This window comes from Neoarius graeffei, chromosome 4, assembly GCF_027579695.1.
Source record: "Neoarius graeffei isolate fNeoGra1 chromosome 4, fNeoGra1.pri, whole genome shotgun sequence".
Taxonomy (NCBI): domain Eukaryota; kingdom Metazoa; phylum Chordata; class Actinopteri; order Siluriformes; family Ariidae; genus Neoarius; species Neoarius graeffei.
In genome coordinates, this window is record NC_083572.1 from 100,883,035 (window position 1) to 100,897,048 (window position 14,014).

Genomic DNA, 14,014 nt, shown 5'->3' on the forward strand with positions numbered 1-14,014 from the left:
AGACATCTAAGCAGATATGGCTTTTACAATTAATGAGGATGTAAATGAGTGCAAAAGTTTGCACCCCCCTTTGGAAGACAATGAAAAAACAGCACGATTCGATAGTTTATAAACCATTCCGTACGTATTTGGAGTTTTTTTTTTTTCCTTTTCAAAACAACAAAACAAAACTGCAACTGGCATGATACTAAAGACGAGGAAACCCCCAAAGAAAACACTCCCTCAACTCGGAATTCCGACTTGTAAAGTCCGGAAGGTCACCACATGACTTCGACACACATCAAGATAAAATGGCCGCTCGCAGGATCAACCTTTAAACGAGTGACACTGCCCGCACAAGCGTTTGCTTTAGATCGACCACAGACGCGCGCACACGTTAATTTGTTCCATCGATAACACTGACAGCTTCAAAGACGAATCTGAAGGCATCTGTGTTTTTCCCCAGTTTGAAAATGACGGAATTCCGAGTTCTCACTTCTGAGTTAATTCGAACGCGGTTTCACGATTACGCTCAGAACTCCAAGTCAATTTTACACAGTCGATGTTTTTCGATGTCGAGCGCAAGGTCATATTTGTACGACTAGTCTATTAAACCACAGGAGATAAAGAAGGCAACCGGACTTGCTTGAAATCCTTGAAGACGTTTCACCGCTCATCCGAAAGGCTTCTTCAGTTCCGTCTGACTAGTTTGGAGTTCCAGGTATTTACAGTGGTGCTTGAAAGTTTGTGAATCCTTTAGAATGTTCTATATTTCTGCATAAATATGACCCAAAACATCAGATTTTCACACAAGTCCTAAAAGTAGATAAAGAGAACCCAGTTAAACAAATGAGACAAAAATATTATACTTGGTCATTTATTTATTGAGGAAAATGATCCAGTATTCCATATCTGTGAGTGGTAAAAGTATGTGAACCTTTGCTTTCAGTATCTGGTGTGACCCCCTTGTGCAGCAATAACTGCAACTAAATGTTTGCGGTAACTGTTGATCAGTCCTGCACACCGGCTTGGAGGAATTTTAGCCCGTTCCTCCGTACAGAACAGCTTCAACTCTGGGATGTTGGTGGGTTTCCTCACATGAACTGCTCGCTTCAGGTCCTTCCACAACATTTCCATTGGATTAAGGTCAGGACTTTGACTTGGCCATTCCAAAACATTACCTTTATTCTTCTTTAACCATTCTTTGGTAGAACGACTTGTGTGCTTAGTGTCGTTGTCTTGCGACATGACCCACCTTCTCTTGAGATTCAGTTCATTAATATTTTTGTCTCACTTGTTTAACTGGGTTCTCTTTATCTACTTTTAGGACTTGTGTGAAAATCTGATGATGTTTTGGGTCCTGACATTTTCCTTTAGAATTCACTGGTAGAATTCATTGTTCCATCAATGATGGCAAGCCATCCTGGCCCAGATGCAGCAAAACAGGACCAAACCATGATGTTTCACAGATGGGATAAGGTTCTTGTGTTGGAATGCAGTGTTTTCCTTTCTCCAAACATAACGCTTCTCATTTAAACCAAAAAGTTCTATTTTGGTCTCATCCGTCCACAAAACATTTTTCCAATAGCCTTCTGGCTTGTCCACATGATCTTTAGCAAACTGCAGACGAGCAGCAATGTTCTTTTTGGAGAACAGTGGCTTTCTCCTTGCAACCCTGCCATGCACATCAGTGTTGTTCAGTGTTCTCCTGATGGTGGACTCATGAACATTAACATTAGCCAATGTGAGAGAGGCCTTCAGTTGCTTAGAAGTTACCCTGGGGTCCTTTGTGACCTCGCCGACTATTACACGCCTTGCTCTTGGAGTGATCTTTGTTGGTCGACCACTCCTGGGGAGGGTAACAATGGTTTGAATTTCTTCCATTTGTACACAATCTGTCTGACTGTGGATTGGTGGAGTCCAAACTCTTTAGAGATGGTTTTGTAACCTTTTCCAGCCTGATGAGTATCAACAACACTTTTTCTGAGGTCCTCAGAAATCTCCTTTGTTCGTGCCATGATACACTTCCACAAACGTGTGTTGTGAAGATCAGACTTTGATAGATCCCTGTTCTTTAAATAAAACAGGGTGCCCACTCACACCTGATTGTCATCCCATTGATTGAAAACCCCTGACTCTAATTTCACCTTCAAATTAACTGCTAATCCTAGAGGTTCACATACTTTTGCCACTCACAGATATGTAATATTGGATCTCATCTCATCTCATTATCTCAAGCCGCTTTATCCTTCTACAGGGTCGCAGGCAAGCTGGAGCCTATCCCAGCTGACTACGGGCAAAAGGCGGGGTACACCCTGGACAAGTCGCCAGGTCATCACAGGGCTGACACATAGACACAGACAACCATTCACACTCACATTCACACCTACGGTCAATTTAGAGTCACCAGTTAACCTAACCTGCATGTCTTTGGACTGTGGGGGAAACCGGAGCACCCAGAGGAAACCCACGCGGACACGGGGAGAACATGCAAACTCCACACAGAAAGGCCCTCGCCGGCCCTGGGGCTCGAACCCAGGACCTTCTTGCTGTGAGGCGACAGCGCTAACCACTACACCACCGTGCCGCCCTAATATTGGATCATTTTCCTCAATAAATAAATGACCAAGTATAATATTTTTGTCTCATTTGTTTAACTGGGTTCTCTTTATCTACTTTTAGGACTTGTGTGAAAATCTGATGATGTTTTAGGTCATATTTATGCAGAAATATAGAAAAGTCTGCATAAATATGACCTAGTTTGGCAATCCAGGTATTTATCCTCTAGTGGACCAAAAGCAACCCTAAGGAGAGTCGTTGAGGTCACATGGGTCGTTGACTCTCTGTCATCACCGACAGGATGACTGAGAGGGTCAACGACCCATGTGACCTCAACGACTCTCCTTAGGGTTGCTTTTGGTCCACTAGAGGATAAATACCTGGAACTCCAAACTGGTCAGACGGAGCTGAAGAAGCCTTTCGGATGAGCGGTGAAACGTCTTCAAGGATTTCAAGCAAGTCATGACCTGAATGACGGAGAACCTTCACAGACATACTGTAACTAGTCTATGAATTTGAAAAACATTTTAATAAGCTCTATATAAAGAAGTATTTGTGTGCATGCAATTACCGATGAGACACAAAGTACAAGATAAGAAAGATTTACTGACCTCTCGTTTTTGCTCATAAGGATGAAAGTCACAAGGGTCTAATTGCTTGAATAAAATCGTTGCTGTTGACTGTGTGCTGAAATACTGTTGTGACATCAGGTGAGTTTATGTAAGGGGAACAGACTGGATGCTGCCCGAATGCCAAAATACATTGAGCACTGCTGCGTCAGAACTCTGGGTTCGAACCTCACGGACGAGTGCGTGGAGTTTGCATGTTCTCTTTACGCCTGTGTGGGTTTCCTCCGGGTGCTCCGGTTTCCTCCGACAGTCCAAAGACCTGCAGAATCGGTCAACTGGCTACTCTAATACTGTGTTCACACTTATACCGGTACGAAAGTGGTATAACTGTATCGATACAAAGTATACCGGTACAGTTTAGTGCATCTGTCCACACTAGCGAGAAATGTTTGCGGTTTTCTTTCACGGAAGTTGAAATGCGCGTGCGCGAAATGTTTCCGAGTAACTTCCTTCCGAGAATATGGCGGATGAAACGACGTGTGTGTGCTTTTTGTTGTCAATGTACAGTCTGTATTTCTGGTGGTCATTTATTCAGTCGACTCGTATAAAACGCGCGAGGCAGTTGAGAAAGAAACAAAGAAAACGAATCTCCCTTTCTCCCCCTCACTTTCTCCCTCTTCCCTTCCCTTCCCCTCCCTTTCTCTCCCTTTTCCCCTCTTCCTCCTTCTTTCCCCCTTCCTCCCTCCCTCCCTCCTTTCTTTGCTCCATGTAGCTCCACGGTCGTTTTGAGCCATTTTGACGTTTTATTTACAGCTGGAAAGCACGGGCGTATTGTATTGTATGAAAAACCCGGAAGATGTAGGAATGGTTCATTGCGCTTGCGCATTATATTTGTATCGATACAGAGCAGCTTCATCTGTCCACACTACAGCGAAGCGCTACAGTACCGATACCGTACCGGTACGAAACCCATACATTTGTGGGTTTCGTACTGATACAGTTATACCGCTACAGTACCGGTATAGTTGCTAGTGTGAACAGGTGTTGCGGTACGAAAGTAGTTTCATATCGGTACAAAATCCCTAGTGTGGACAGGGTATAAATTGCCTAGAGGTGTGTACGCGAGTGTGAACGGTTGCTCGACCTGCCCAGGATGCACCTTTGCACAACAAATCAACTATACACTCTATATTTAAATAAATAGCACACAAATGGAAGCATGGTATGTGTGTGTGTCTTACCCGTGCTCCTGAGACGGCCATGTCCAACTCCGAGCTGATACACACACTCACTACCTCGTCTGTGTGTCCATACAGCACCTGCACTGGTTTAGGGCTCAGACCCACTGGAGCCCCGCCCTACACACACACACACAATCCTTCAGTTTTTAATTTTTAATAGCTTCTTAAATTTGAAGGCTCGTGATAAGACAATATGCATTTCTGCTCTGACACACACACACACACACACCTGCTGCAGCACCTGCCACACCATGCAGGTGGTGTCTCTGGAACCGGAGATCAGGTGAAGCCCGCAGTGATCCGTAGCCAAGCAGGTTATCACATCTATGGGGTGGGGGACACCACACACACACACACACACACACACACTTTATTGCTCATATGGAACAAGAGAATATCAGTACTTATTCTATCCACATTCACTGGATATTAGGGCTGTAACAATATGTGTATCGAAATCGAAATCGCGATACGCAGAGCCACGATCCGTATCGCGATACAAGAAGGCAGAATCGCGGTACACCCTTCCAAACTTCTCCTCAGCCCAAAAACAGAGGCGCTTCCAAACTTCAATTTATGAATACTTTACTTTTTATTTAAATTACATTTTAAACTTACTTAAATTACTTTTATTTTTTTATATCTATTAGTAAGTCATTTTTTCGCCGACCTGCGACAATCTTCTGCGAGTCACGCAACGTCCACACTCGCCACTGGCAGAGCATTCATTTCTTTTAAGCGGTCGCCATTCTGGTTGCGACGCGGGGAGCGAATCTGTAAACAAGCAGCTCATTGGCTGGCTAGGTGTGCCACAAGCCAATCACAATCACTTGACCGGAAAGGCATGCAGTGTTGCCAGATTGGGCGGGTTTAGGTGCTTTTTGGCTGGTTTTGAACATATTTTGGGGTGGAAAACGTTAGCAATATCTGGCAACACTGAAGGCATGTCTGCTTGGGCGGAAGCCTTCTGCGACAGTTACATTTTGACACGCGAGCAATGTTTCACCATAAAAATTCCGTAATTTCCATCTGTTTTCTGCGATCACAGAAAATCACTGGCCCTATGAGAGTGAGACAGTGAGAGCCCCCCCCCCCCAAAAAAAAATCTTAACGGATTTACACGATTTGGAAAAATGACTTTTTCAGAACCGAAAAAAACAGAGCTTCCGGCTCAACAGTATTATTTTGAGAAATAAAACAATCTTTGGATATACATTTGTTCATTTTTGCATACATATTACTCATTCTCTGCAGTGGTCTGAATTATTTGTTATTAAATAGTTAATGTAAGTAAGTAAATGTTAATAAGTCAAATTTACTACTTTAAAAATACATTTAAAAAAAATCGTGGGTGTATCGAATCGTGGGTCAAAAATCGCGATACGAATCGAATCGTGAGTTGGGTGTATCGTTACAGCCCTACTGGATATGAGCAATCGCGTGCTCTGATTGGCTATTCTACTACAAAGCTATCAGCTCATATACCATGGGTAAAGAAAAACAAATGGCGGCGCGTGTTACTGAACCAACCGAGGGCAAAATAAAAACTCTCCTCGAAAACAACCCCCCCCCCAAAAAAAAGCAGAAAAATATGGAATAAAAATATTTGATGGTAAAAACGTATCTTTTTTTTTTCAAGAATCATCATAATCATTGCATTTTTCACAAATTGCGACTGTCATTTCGCTGGTTTGTTTACATTTTAAGCGGAAATGATTTTGTCGGACCTTCTGTATAAAAAGTTTTTATTGACGGAATTTGCAAAAAATAAAAATGCTCCGTTTCTCAAAATCCAGTGAATGTGGATAGAATAAAACAGTTACTCCACTCAATCTCGTCGTACACGGATTATAGACGACTCGGTGCTACGCGCCTCGTTAGCCATCAGCTTATGTACGACTCGGATTTCCTGGAAAAACTTAAATATTATATAATGTAGTGTACAGTTAGATGCGTGTGTGTTACCCATGTGGCGGATGTGCTGCGCTATCGTCCTCCCCTTCAGCAGTGATGTGACTCGGAGACTGTTGTCCCAGTGTCCTCCGCTGAACAGAAGCTTCCCGTCATGAGACACAACAAACAGCTTAGTGGAGACGTCCACATCTGGAGAGAACGGCCCCGCCACGAACCTCTGGGTCCTACAGAGCGGCAGGAACCACAGGAAAGTGTCAATCCGAAACACGCTGACGGCCTCGAAGAACGGACTAGAAACTAGAAACGCAAACGAGAATTGATTCGACGTGGTTGATTATTTTCCTGTGTCGTCAGAACAAACGCTCACTTCTGATTGGCTACAGTGGGGTCTTTGATGAAGGTGAAGTAGTTGGAGATGTTTTTGTCGTAAGGGAGCCAGCCGTGAGTTCCGATCAGGCAGTTGTAACTGACGGTCACCTGCAAAATCACCGCACACGTCATCATCAGACTGACACATCGTGACACTGACATTTGCGAACCACGCCCACATAGTATGAGCATCAGTGTCGCGTGCTATAATTTGAGCATGCATAAGCCGTGCTAGTATGACATCACTGGGGGTGTGGCTAATTGTTTATTATTGTTGATAGCTACCGGAGTTCAGACTCACCAGAGTGTCTGGGCTGCCCTGAGAGATGAACGAGTGAGACTGGTTCTTCGGGACCACTGCTTTCACCAGGGCGGTGTTATCACTGATCCCCTACACACACACACACACCTCGGCATTATAGCCCAGCATCATGCTTCATAATGCATCATTAAACAACCTTCCTTATTCTAGTATTATCATCAGAAGTACCATAACTTTTACTTTATTACCCATATCAATATGCTGGAAACACGAAAAATAAAGATCTGAGCGACTTTGACGAGGGCCAAACTGTGATGGCTGGAAGACTGGGTCTTAGCGTCTCCAAAATGGCACATCTTGTGCGGTGTTCGCGGTATGCGGTGGTTAGTACCTACCAAAAGTGGCCCAAGGATCCAAAGGACAACCGGTGAACCGGCGACAGAGTCATGGGTGTCTTGGGCTCATTGATTCGCATGCGGCACGAAGGCTAGCCCGTCTGGTCCAATCCAGAAGAGCTCCTGGACCACAAACTGCTGAAAAAGTTCATGCTGGCTAAAACAGAACGGTATCAGCATTAACTTATTCAGCAGTTTGTGCTACAGGAGCACTTCTGTTCTTCTGGATTGGACCATATGGGCTAGCCTTCGTGCCCCATGTGAATCAACGAGCCTTCGACACCCATGACCCTGTTGCCGGTTCACCGGTTGTCCTTTGGATCCTTGGACCACTTTTGTTCAGTACTAAGCACTGCGTACCGGGAACACCCCACAAGACGTACTGTTTTGGAGATGCTCCGACCCAGTCATCTAGCCATCACAATTTGTCAAAGTTGCTCAGATCCTTACTTTTGCCCATTTTTCCTGCTTCCAACACATCAACTTCAAGAACTGACTGTTCTCTTGCTGCCGAATATATCCCACCCCTTGACCGGTGCCACTGGAATGAGATAATCAATGTTATTCACATGTTCACCTGTCAGTGTTTTAAATGTTGTGGCTGACCGGTGTATATACTATTAATATCAAGAATAAGAAGCTGTGAAAGTTTGCATTTAAAGCAGACACGCAGAGCCATGGCCTCACTTTCGTTTATAAATGCCTTGAGACCTCAAGAATGGCACGGGAATAGTTTTAAGCATTAACAATAAATCTAATATAGTCATTTTTACAATTAAAGTGATTTATATAGGTAGTGGTCTGAGTGAATGACCTCGACATCCGTAACGTCACAGCAGGAAGTCTATCGGTCTCATCGCCATTTCCGCTATACTAAAACCACAGAGCGGACTGCAACTCCGATCCTCCATTTTGTGCTAATTTATCGCCATGCCATGTAGATGCGTTGCTGGACGGTGCAGCAACACAACAGAAGGTGGATTTACGTTCCATTCATGGCCCAAGAATGTTCAAACTGCAAAGATTTGGATGCGTTTTGCGAGAAATTCATGGATTGGGCGCCTACGAAGTGGTCTGCACATTTTACTGAGGACTCGTACGAGACCTCTGATCTGTTGAGGAGCGTTGGCTGGTACTGAAGGAGGGTGCAGTACCAACAATTAAAGGAAAATAAAACTACAAGAAAAGGAAAGTAAGTTCAGTTGCACCAGTTCTCCCGGCGTGTGAGCTGAGGGTTGTTGGTAAAACCCGGGATGGAACAGGACGTGACATATTATCACTCGGGCAGTGACCTCCCTGCGGCTGTCGCTAAAACCGGTGACGTCCCGTTCCGTCCCGGGTTTTAGTAATTACCTGAGCTGAGCAGTAATGGCGGAGTACTCAGTATGGAGAAAATGGAGAATGAGTGGACCAGTGGTCCGATTTTTTTTCCACTGGATATCGCAGCCATCTCGCACTTATGTGGAAGAAGCGAATGAACGGAGAACTGAACGAACAACTGAAAGTCAGATTGTTTTAAAAACAAATCGGCCACAAGATCGGCCTTCAAGAAGCGAGAACACAGACGGGTAAGCTCCGACTCTCATTTGGATACAAAACAACAAAAACAACACGTTGTTTACCTGCATTTAGATTCATACACGTAACTTGCATTGTTTGTTTATACGGAAGCCGAGAGAGGCCCTTCATATAATCCTTTTTTTTTATTCACCTTGTTATCCCGAGATAACGACATAATTAATTCAGGATCTCGAGAAAACAAAACCGTTATTTCGAGATCTCAAGAAAACAAAATTATTTCATGATCTCGAGTAAACAGCTGAGAAATGGTTCATTCAGGTGCGCCAAGAGACTTGTGATATGCTGACTTTGGGGCTATTTCTCATTCTGTATAGACGCAACTTTGGTCATTAGAATGTCTGGAATAATCGATCACCTAATAAGGCAATATTTTGATCAGGGGTTGATGCAGGGAGAGATTGCATTAAGTCTTTTAATAAGGGATCATTTCAAAATTAGTCCGCGGCACCTCCGCAGAAGACTGGCCCCCCTCTCTCTCAAGGCATCGTAAAAAGCCATTTCTGCTCTGTTACATGTCCGCCAATTTCTAAGTCTTCGTTGTCTGACCCACAGGGGGGCACAGCTCTGCTAGAAATCTCAGCTGTTTTCTTGAGATCATGAAATAATTGTTTTGTTTTCTCGAGATCACGGAATAATTGTTTTGTTTTCTCGAGATCTCGAATTAGTTGTGTTGTTTTCTCGAGATCCTGAATTAATTATGTCGTTATCTCGGGATAACAAGGTGAATAAAAAAAGATTATATGAAGGGCCTCTCTCGGCTTCCGTATGTTTAAGTTAGCGGTATAAGATTATTTAATTTGCTTCAGAATGTGATTGTCTCAGTTCATCTGATTATTTAATTAGCCTTTTACGTTTAACCCATTGACGCCGGATGCTGCGTCGTGCAACATTGCCCCTAACGCCGGTTGTTGCATAACGCAACATTGCCCCAAATGCTGGTTGCTGCATAACGCAGCACTGTTGATTTGTCATTATTTTCAAGACGCATGCCAGATTTGTTTTTTTTTTTATAAAAATGTGTTAGTGTTAATGCTGAATGAGCATGATCCAATAAAAGCAGAAAATTTTATCTTTTAAATGCAACTTATTTCATGTCTTTATGTGCTTCAGAGGCTGAGATATTGAATTTTTCATAGGCGTTTTCAATTAATTATTTTTATTTCAGAAAACCCTCAGGCAGATGTGGACCTTTTCTAAAAACTGGCTTAGGCATTTGCAGACGTTTTTTTGCAGGCGTTTCAGGCGTCAATGGGTTTATCAGTGAAAATGCATGCATGTATATGTTGCATAAGTTATAACACCCATCCTGTTTTAACGAGCGTCAACCCACAATCAGTGAAGTCAAATCAGTCTTAGCTGAGCAAGTCGGTAATGGGATTTCTTACTTTCAACATAAATTGTTATTTATATGACTTTGGTCTATAGCTGGAAAAGGCCTCGGCCTTAAAACCGGTTACCGCTGTGACGTCACGCACTCGGGGCTGGCTGGGTCAGCGGGGCAGCTCGAATGCCAACTTTGTGGTCGATTTTAACTCTCAAAAATATATTTTTTAAAATTCCCCATTTATGCAGCATACAAGAGTCAAATTTATTGAAAAATAAAAGGTTCTGTGTATCTCCTTTAACAAATTGCTCTAATTCAAACTCCGTCACCTCTACGAAGAATGACTTGAGATCGGTGAGATGTTCGAAGATGTTAAGTGGACACGTATCCAGGCGGGATTTCCTCTTCTCCAGTTCCTCCAGAGACAGACGGACAGGATGCGGCTCCTAAACACGCACACAAGAACCTGAGAACTACAACACCCAAAACGTTACTTGTGCACCCCCCCACACACACCACGACTGTACCTTCAACAGCTGGCATGGCGTCTGTCCGAAGTTGCTGATCATTCCCTCTAAAGCCTTCCTCTCCTTCTCATCCATAATGGCGTCAAGATCTACGGCACCTAAAACCAGAGAAGCCCCTTTTGTTACACGTGGGACGTCAGATGTTAACAGAGTGACGCTTTAAAGCTTTTCTGTGACCGTCCTGAACTTGTTTCTACTCATCCCACATCTTGATTTTAGCAAAGTCAGCTAACAAGTCGTCTCGTTCAGGGATTAACTGTCTAATTTATTCCCTGGATTTTACTTATATTATTCTAAATCTCTACTGAAAGGGCGTGTGGGATTGATTTGACGTTTCGCGCTCTCAAAAAAGTTTAAGAGCTGGTCTAGCTGATTAATTCTTCAGGTTTTCGAATACGTTTTAAAAATTAAACAGTTTTCTCAATATTGGAAATTAAAACAACGAGTGTTTCATCCTAAAATCTAAATCTGCATTTAAGGACTTGTTCATCATCCACTCTCAGATTCGAACAAAGATGAGGGCATTTATTTGGTGAAGCAGTCCTGTAGGTGCAAGTCTGTAGGTTATTATAAATCGGCCACTTTAATAAGAACTTGTTCTTGCTGCAGGATCGGAACCCAGTGTGGTCTTCTGCTCTTGCATGCTGAGATGCTTTTCTGCTCATCACGGTTGTAAAGAGTGATTATACGAGTTACTATATCCTTCCTGGCAGCTTGAACCAATCTGTCCATTTTCCTCGGACCTCTCTTATCAACAAGGCGTTCGGTTCCGCCCACAGAACTGTCGCTCAAGCGATGTTTTTTGTTTTTCGCACCATTCTATCTGTGTAAACTCTCGAGACTGTTGTGTGTGAAAACCCCAGGAGATCAGCAGGTTCTGAAATACTCAAACCAACTCAAACCATCTGGCTCAAACCAACACCCATGCCACAGTGAAAGAAAGTCACACATTGAGATCACAATTAAATGTTTCCTGTTTTGATGTTTGAAGTGAACATTAATTATCTGAAGCTCTTGATTTGTATCTGCGTGATTTGATGCATCGTGCTGTTGTCGAGGGATCGGCTGATTAGAGAACTGCATTAAACAGCAGGTGGATGTCTGGGTGTTCCTAATACAGTGGCCGATGAGTGTGTAATATAATAGCCAGTACAGAACACTAACATTAACACAAATGTGTGTTGTGCTACAAGGATCACATCGGAGCAATCATGATGCATCTAGATTCCCCCAATACAACTAAAAATTCTAACACAGGAATGCACAAAAACTTTCGCCTGGTACTGTAGCGTCATTTATTCAACTTCACACTGAGTAAAACTCGTCTCCGGTCCATCACTCGTCTGTTTTTCAACTTTACTTAATTTTATGGTGATAGACAGACAGACAGATGTAGACAGACATAGACAGACAGACATAGGTAGAGACAGACAGACAGAGGTGGATAGACAGACAGACAAAGGTAGGTAGATAGACAAACATCCACCTGTCTGTCTGTCTAGATAGGCATACATACAGACCAACAGAGGTAGATAGATAGATAAACAGACAAAGACAGACAGACAGAGACTGACAGACAAAGATAGATAGATAGATAGATAGATAGATAGATAGATAGACAGACAGACAGACAGACAGACAGACAGAGGTAGATAGACAGAGGCAGACAGAAAGGTAGACAGACACCCACCTGTCTGTCTGTCTAGATATACAGTGCAATGCAATAATGAGTACACCCTCTTTGAAAAGTAACATTTCACACAATATGACAAGGAACACAAAGATATATTTCCAAAATGTTCCCAGACTAAGTTAAACACAGGTTCTGTTGAGCTTTTGAACTCAAAACAAAGGCTAATAATATAACTTAAATGATTTTTATTTCAGTTTTAGTGAAATTTGTGTGGTGCAGAAATGAGTACACCCCACTGAAGGGCTCCGAGTAAAGCAACTTTTTAGGCTACCAGTGTGGACCTGAACAAACAATTAACCACAGGTGAGTCTAATTAGTCATTACACAGGTGTTAATTAGGCAGTTGGCTACAAAAGGCTGTTACCTAAAGCAAACCACCCTTTCCCATTTCCTGCTGTCAGCAATGGCACCTCATGGTAGAGTTGTGCAATATATCGTATTTTTATCACGATATCGATATTGGTGTCAAACGATATCAAAATTCATAATATCGATATGAAACGATTTTTTGTCATTTGTAAGGTAAAACAACCCTTCTGTCCCCTAAGGCACACCGTAGCCTTGTATACGTCATCCATTCTACTCCTGCGATATCTCCGCAACAGTAAAAAAAAATCAGTTCTTCTGTTTTCATACGTGTTGGGTGATTTGATATATTGATTTGTTAATATGTTGTTTGATTTGCTTGCTAATAGTTATAATAATACAATTAACATATATTTACGTCATATTTTTGGATGTGGGACTGGGTAATGTAAAAATGGCATCTACGGAAGAAAACAAGCACAACAATATTAGCACATATCCAGCTTGCTAGCTGTGTTAGATGTGTTAAACCGTGTGGATTTAAGTGGAATAATTGCGAGTCGTCCTGTGGTCAAGGCAGCGTTTTAAGGTAAGGCAATTTGGTTATTAATGTTGCCCGCCGCGGCATGTTTACTTGGGTTCATTTGATTTTGACTTGTGCATCTGCAGCTAGCATCATGCTTTGAAGTAGGTTCTGCTAAGGACGGGTTTATTGCGCGATGTAGACGGACGCAGATGTAATTACATTGTTTTTAAAATTCCGTGCGCTTAAAACGGTGTCCCCCTGCTAATCTCATCTCATCTCATCTCATTATCTCTAGCCGCTTTATCCTTCTACAGGGTCGCAGGCAAGCTGGAGCCTATCCCAGCTGACTACGGGCGAAAGGCGGGGTACACCCTGGACAAGTCGCCAGGTCATCACAGGGCTGACACATAGACACAGACAACCATTCACACTCACATTCACACCTACGGTCAATTTAGAGTCACCAGTTAACCTAACCTGCATGTCTTTGGACTGTGGGGGAAACCGGAGCACCCGGAGGAAACCCACGCGGACACGGGGAGAACATGCAAACTCCACACAGAAAGGCCCTCGCCGGCCCCGGGGCTCGAACCCAGGACCTTCTTGCTGTGAGGCGACAGCACTAACCACTACACCACCGTGCCGCCCCCCCTGCTAATCATGTAGCCCTAATCATGTGTTGCTTTTACTTTTCCTAATGGCGAGTGAAATATCTCTGCAAATGGTATTTCAATGCTGACATGCCAAAAAGATAGCGGAGTCCACATTT

At 43.1% G+C, this 14,014-nt stretch overlaps 1 protein-coding gene across 2 annotated transcripts in view; it reads right to left on the reverse strand.

Annotated features, from left to right (window-relative positions):
* nbeal1 (neurobeachin-like 1) overlaps nucleotides 1–14,014 on the reverse strand; it is a 176,409-nt gene that overhangs the window by 6,861 nt on the left and 155,534 nt on the right. For both annotated transcript variants that reach the window (XM_060920052.1, XM_060920051.1), the window contains 7 exons: nucleotides 10,721–10,818; nucleotides 10,523–10,639; nucleotides 6,933–7,022; nucleotides 6,630–6,739; nucleotides 6,314–6,486; nucleotides 4,578–4,672; nucleotides 4,349–4,465 (listed from right to left, as the gene is read on the reverse strand). In XM_060920052.1, the coding sequence (XP_060776035.1) occupies nucleotides 4,349–4,465; nucleotides 4,578–4,672; nucleotides 6,314–6,486; nucleotides 6,630–6,739; nucleotides 6,933–7,022; nucleotides 10,523–10,639; nucleotides 10,721–10,818 (800 nt within the window). The remainder of the gene's footprint in view (nucleotides 1–4,348; nucleotides 4,466–4,577; nucleotides 4,673–6,313; nucleotides 6,487–6,629; nucleotides 6,740–6,932; nucleotides 7,023–10,522; nucleotides 10,640–10,720; nucleotides 10,819–14,014) is intronic.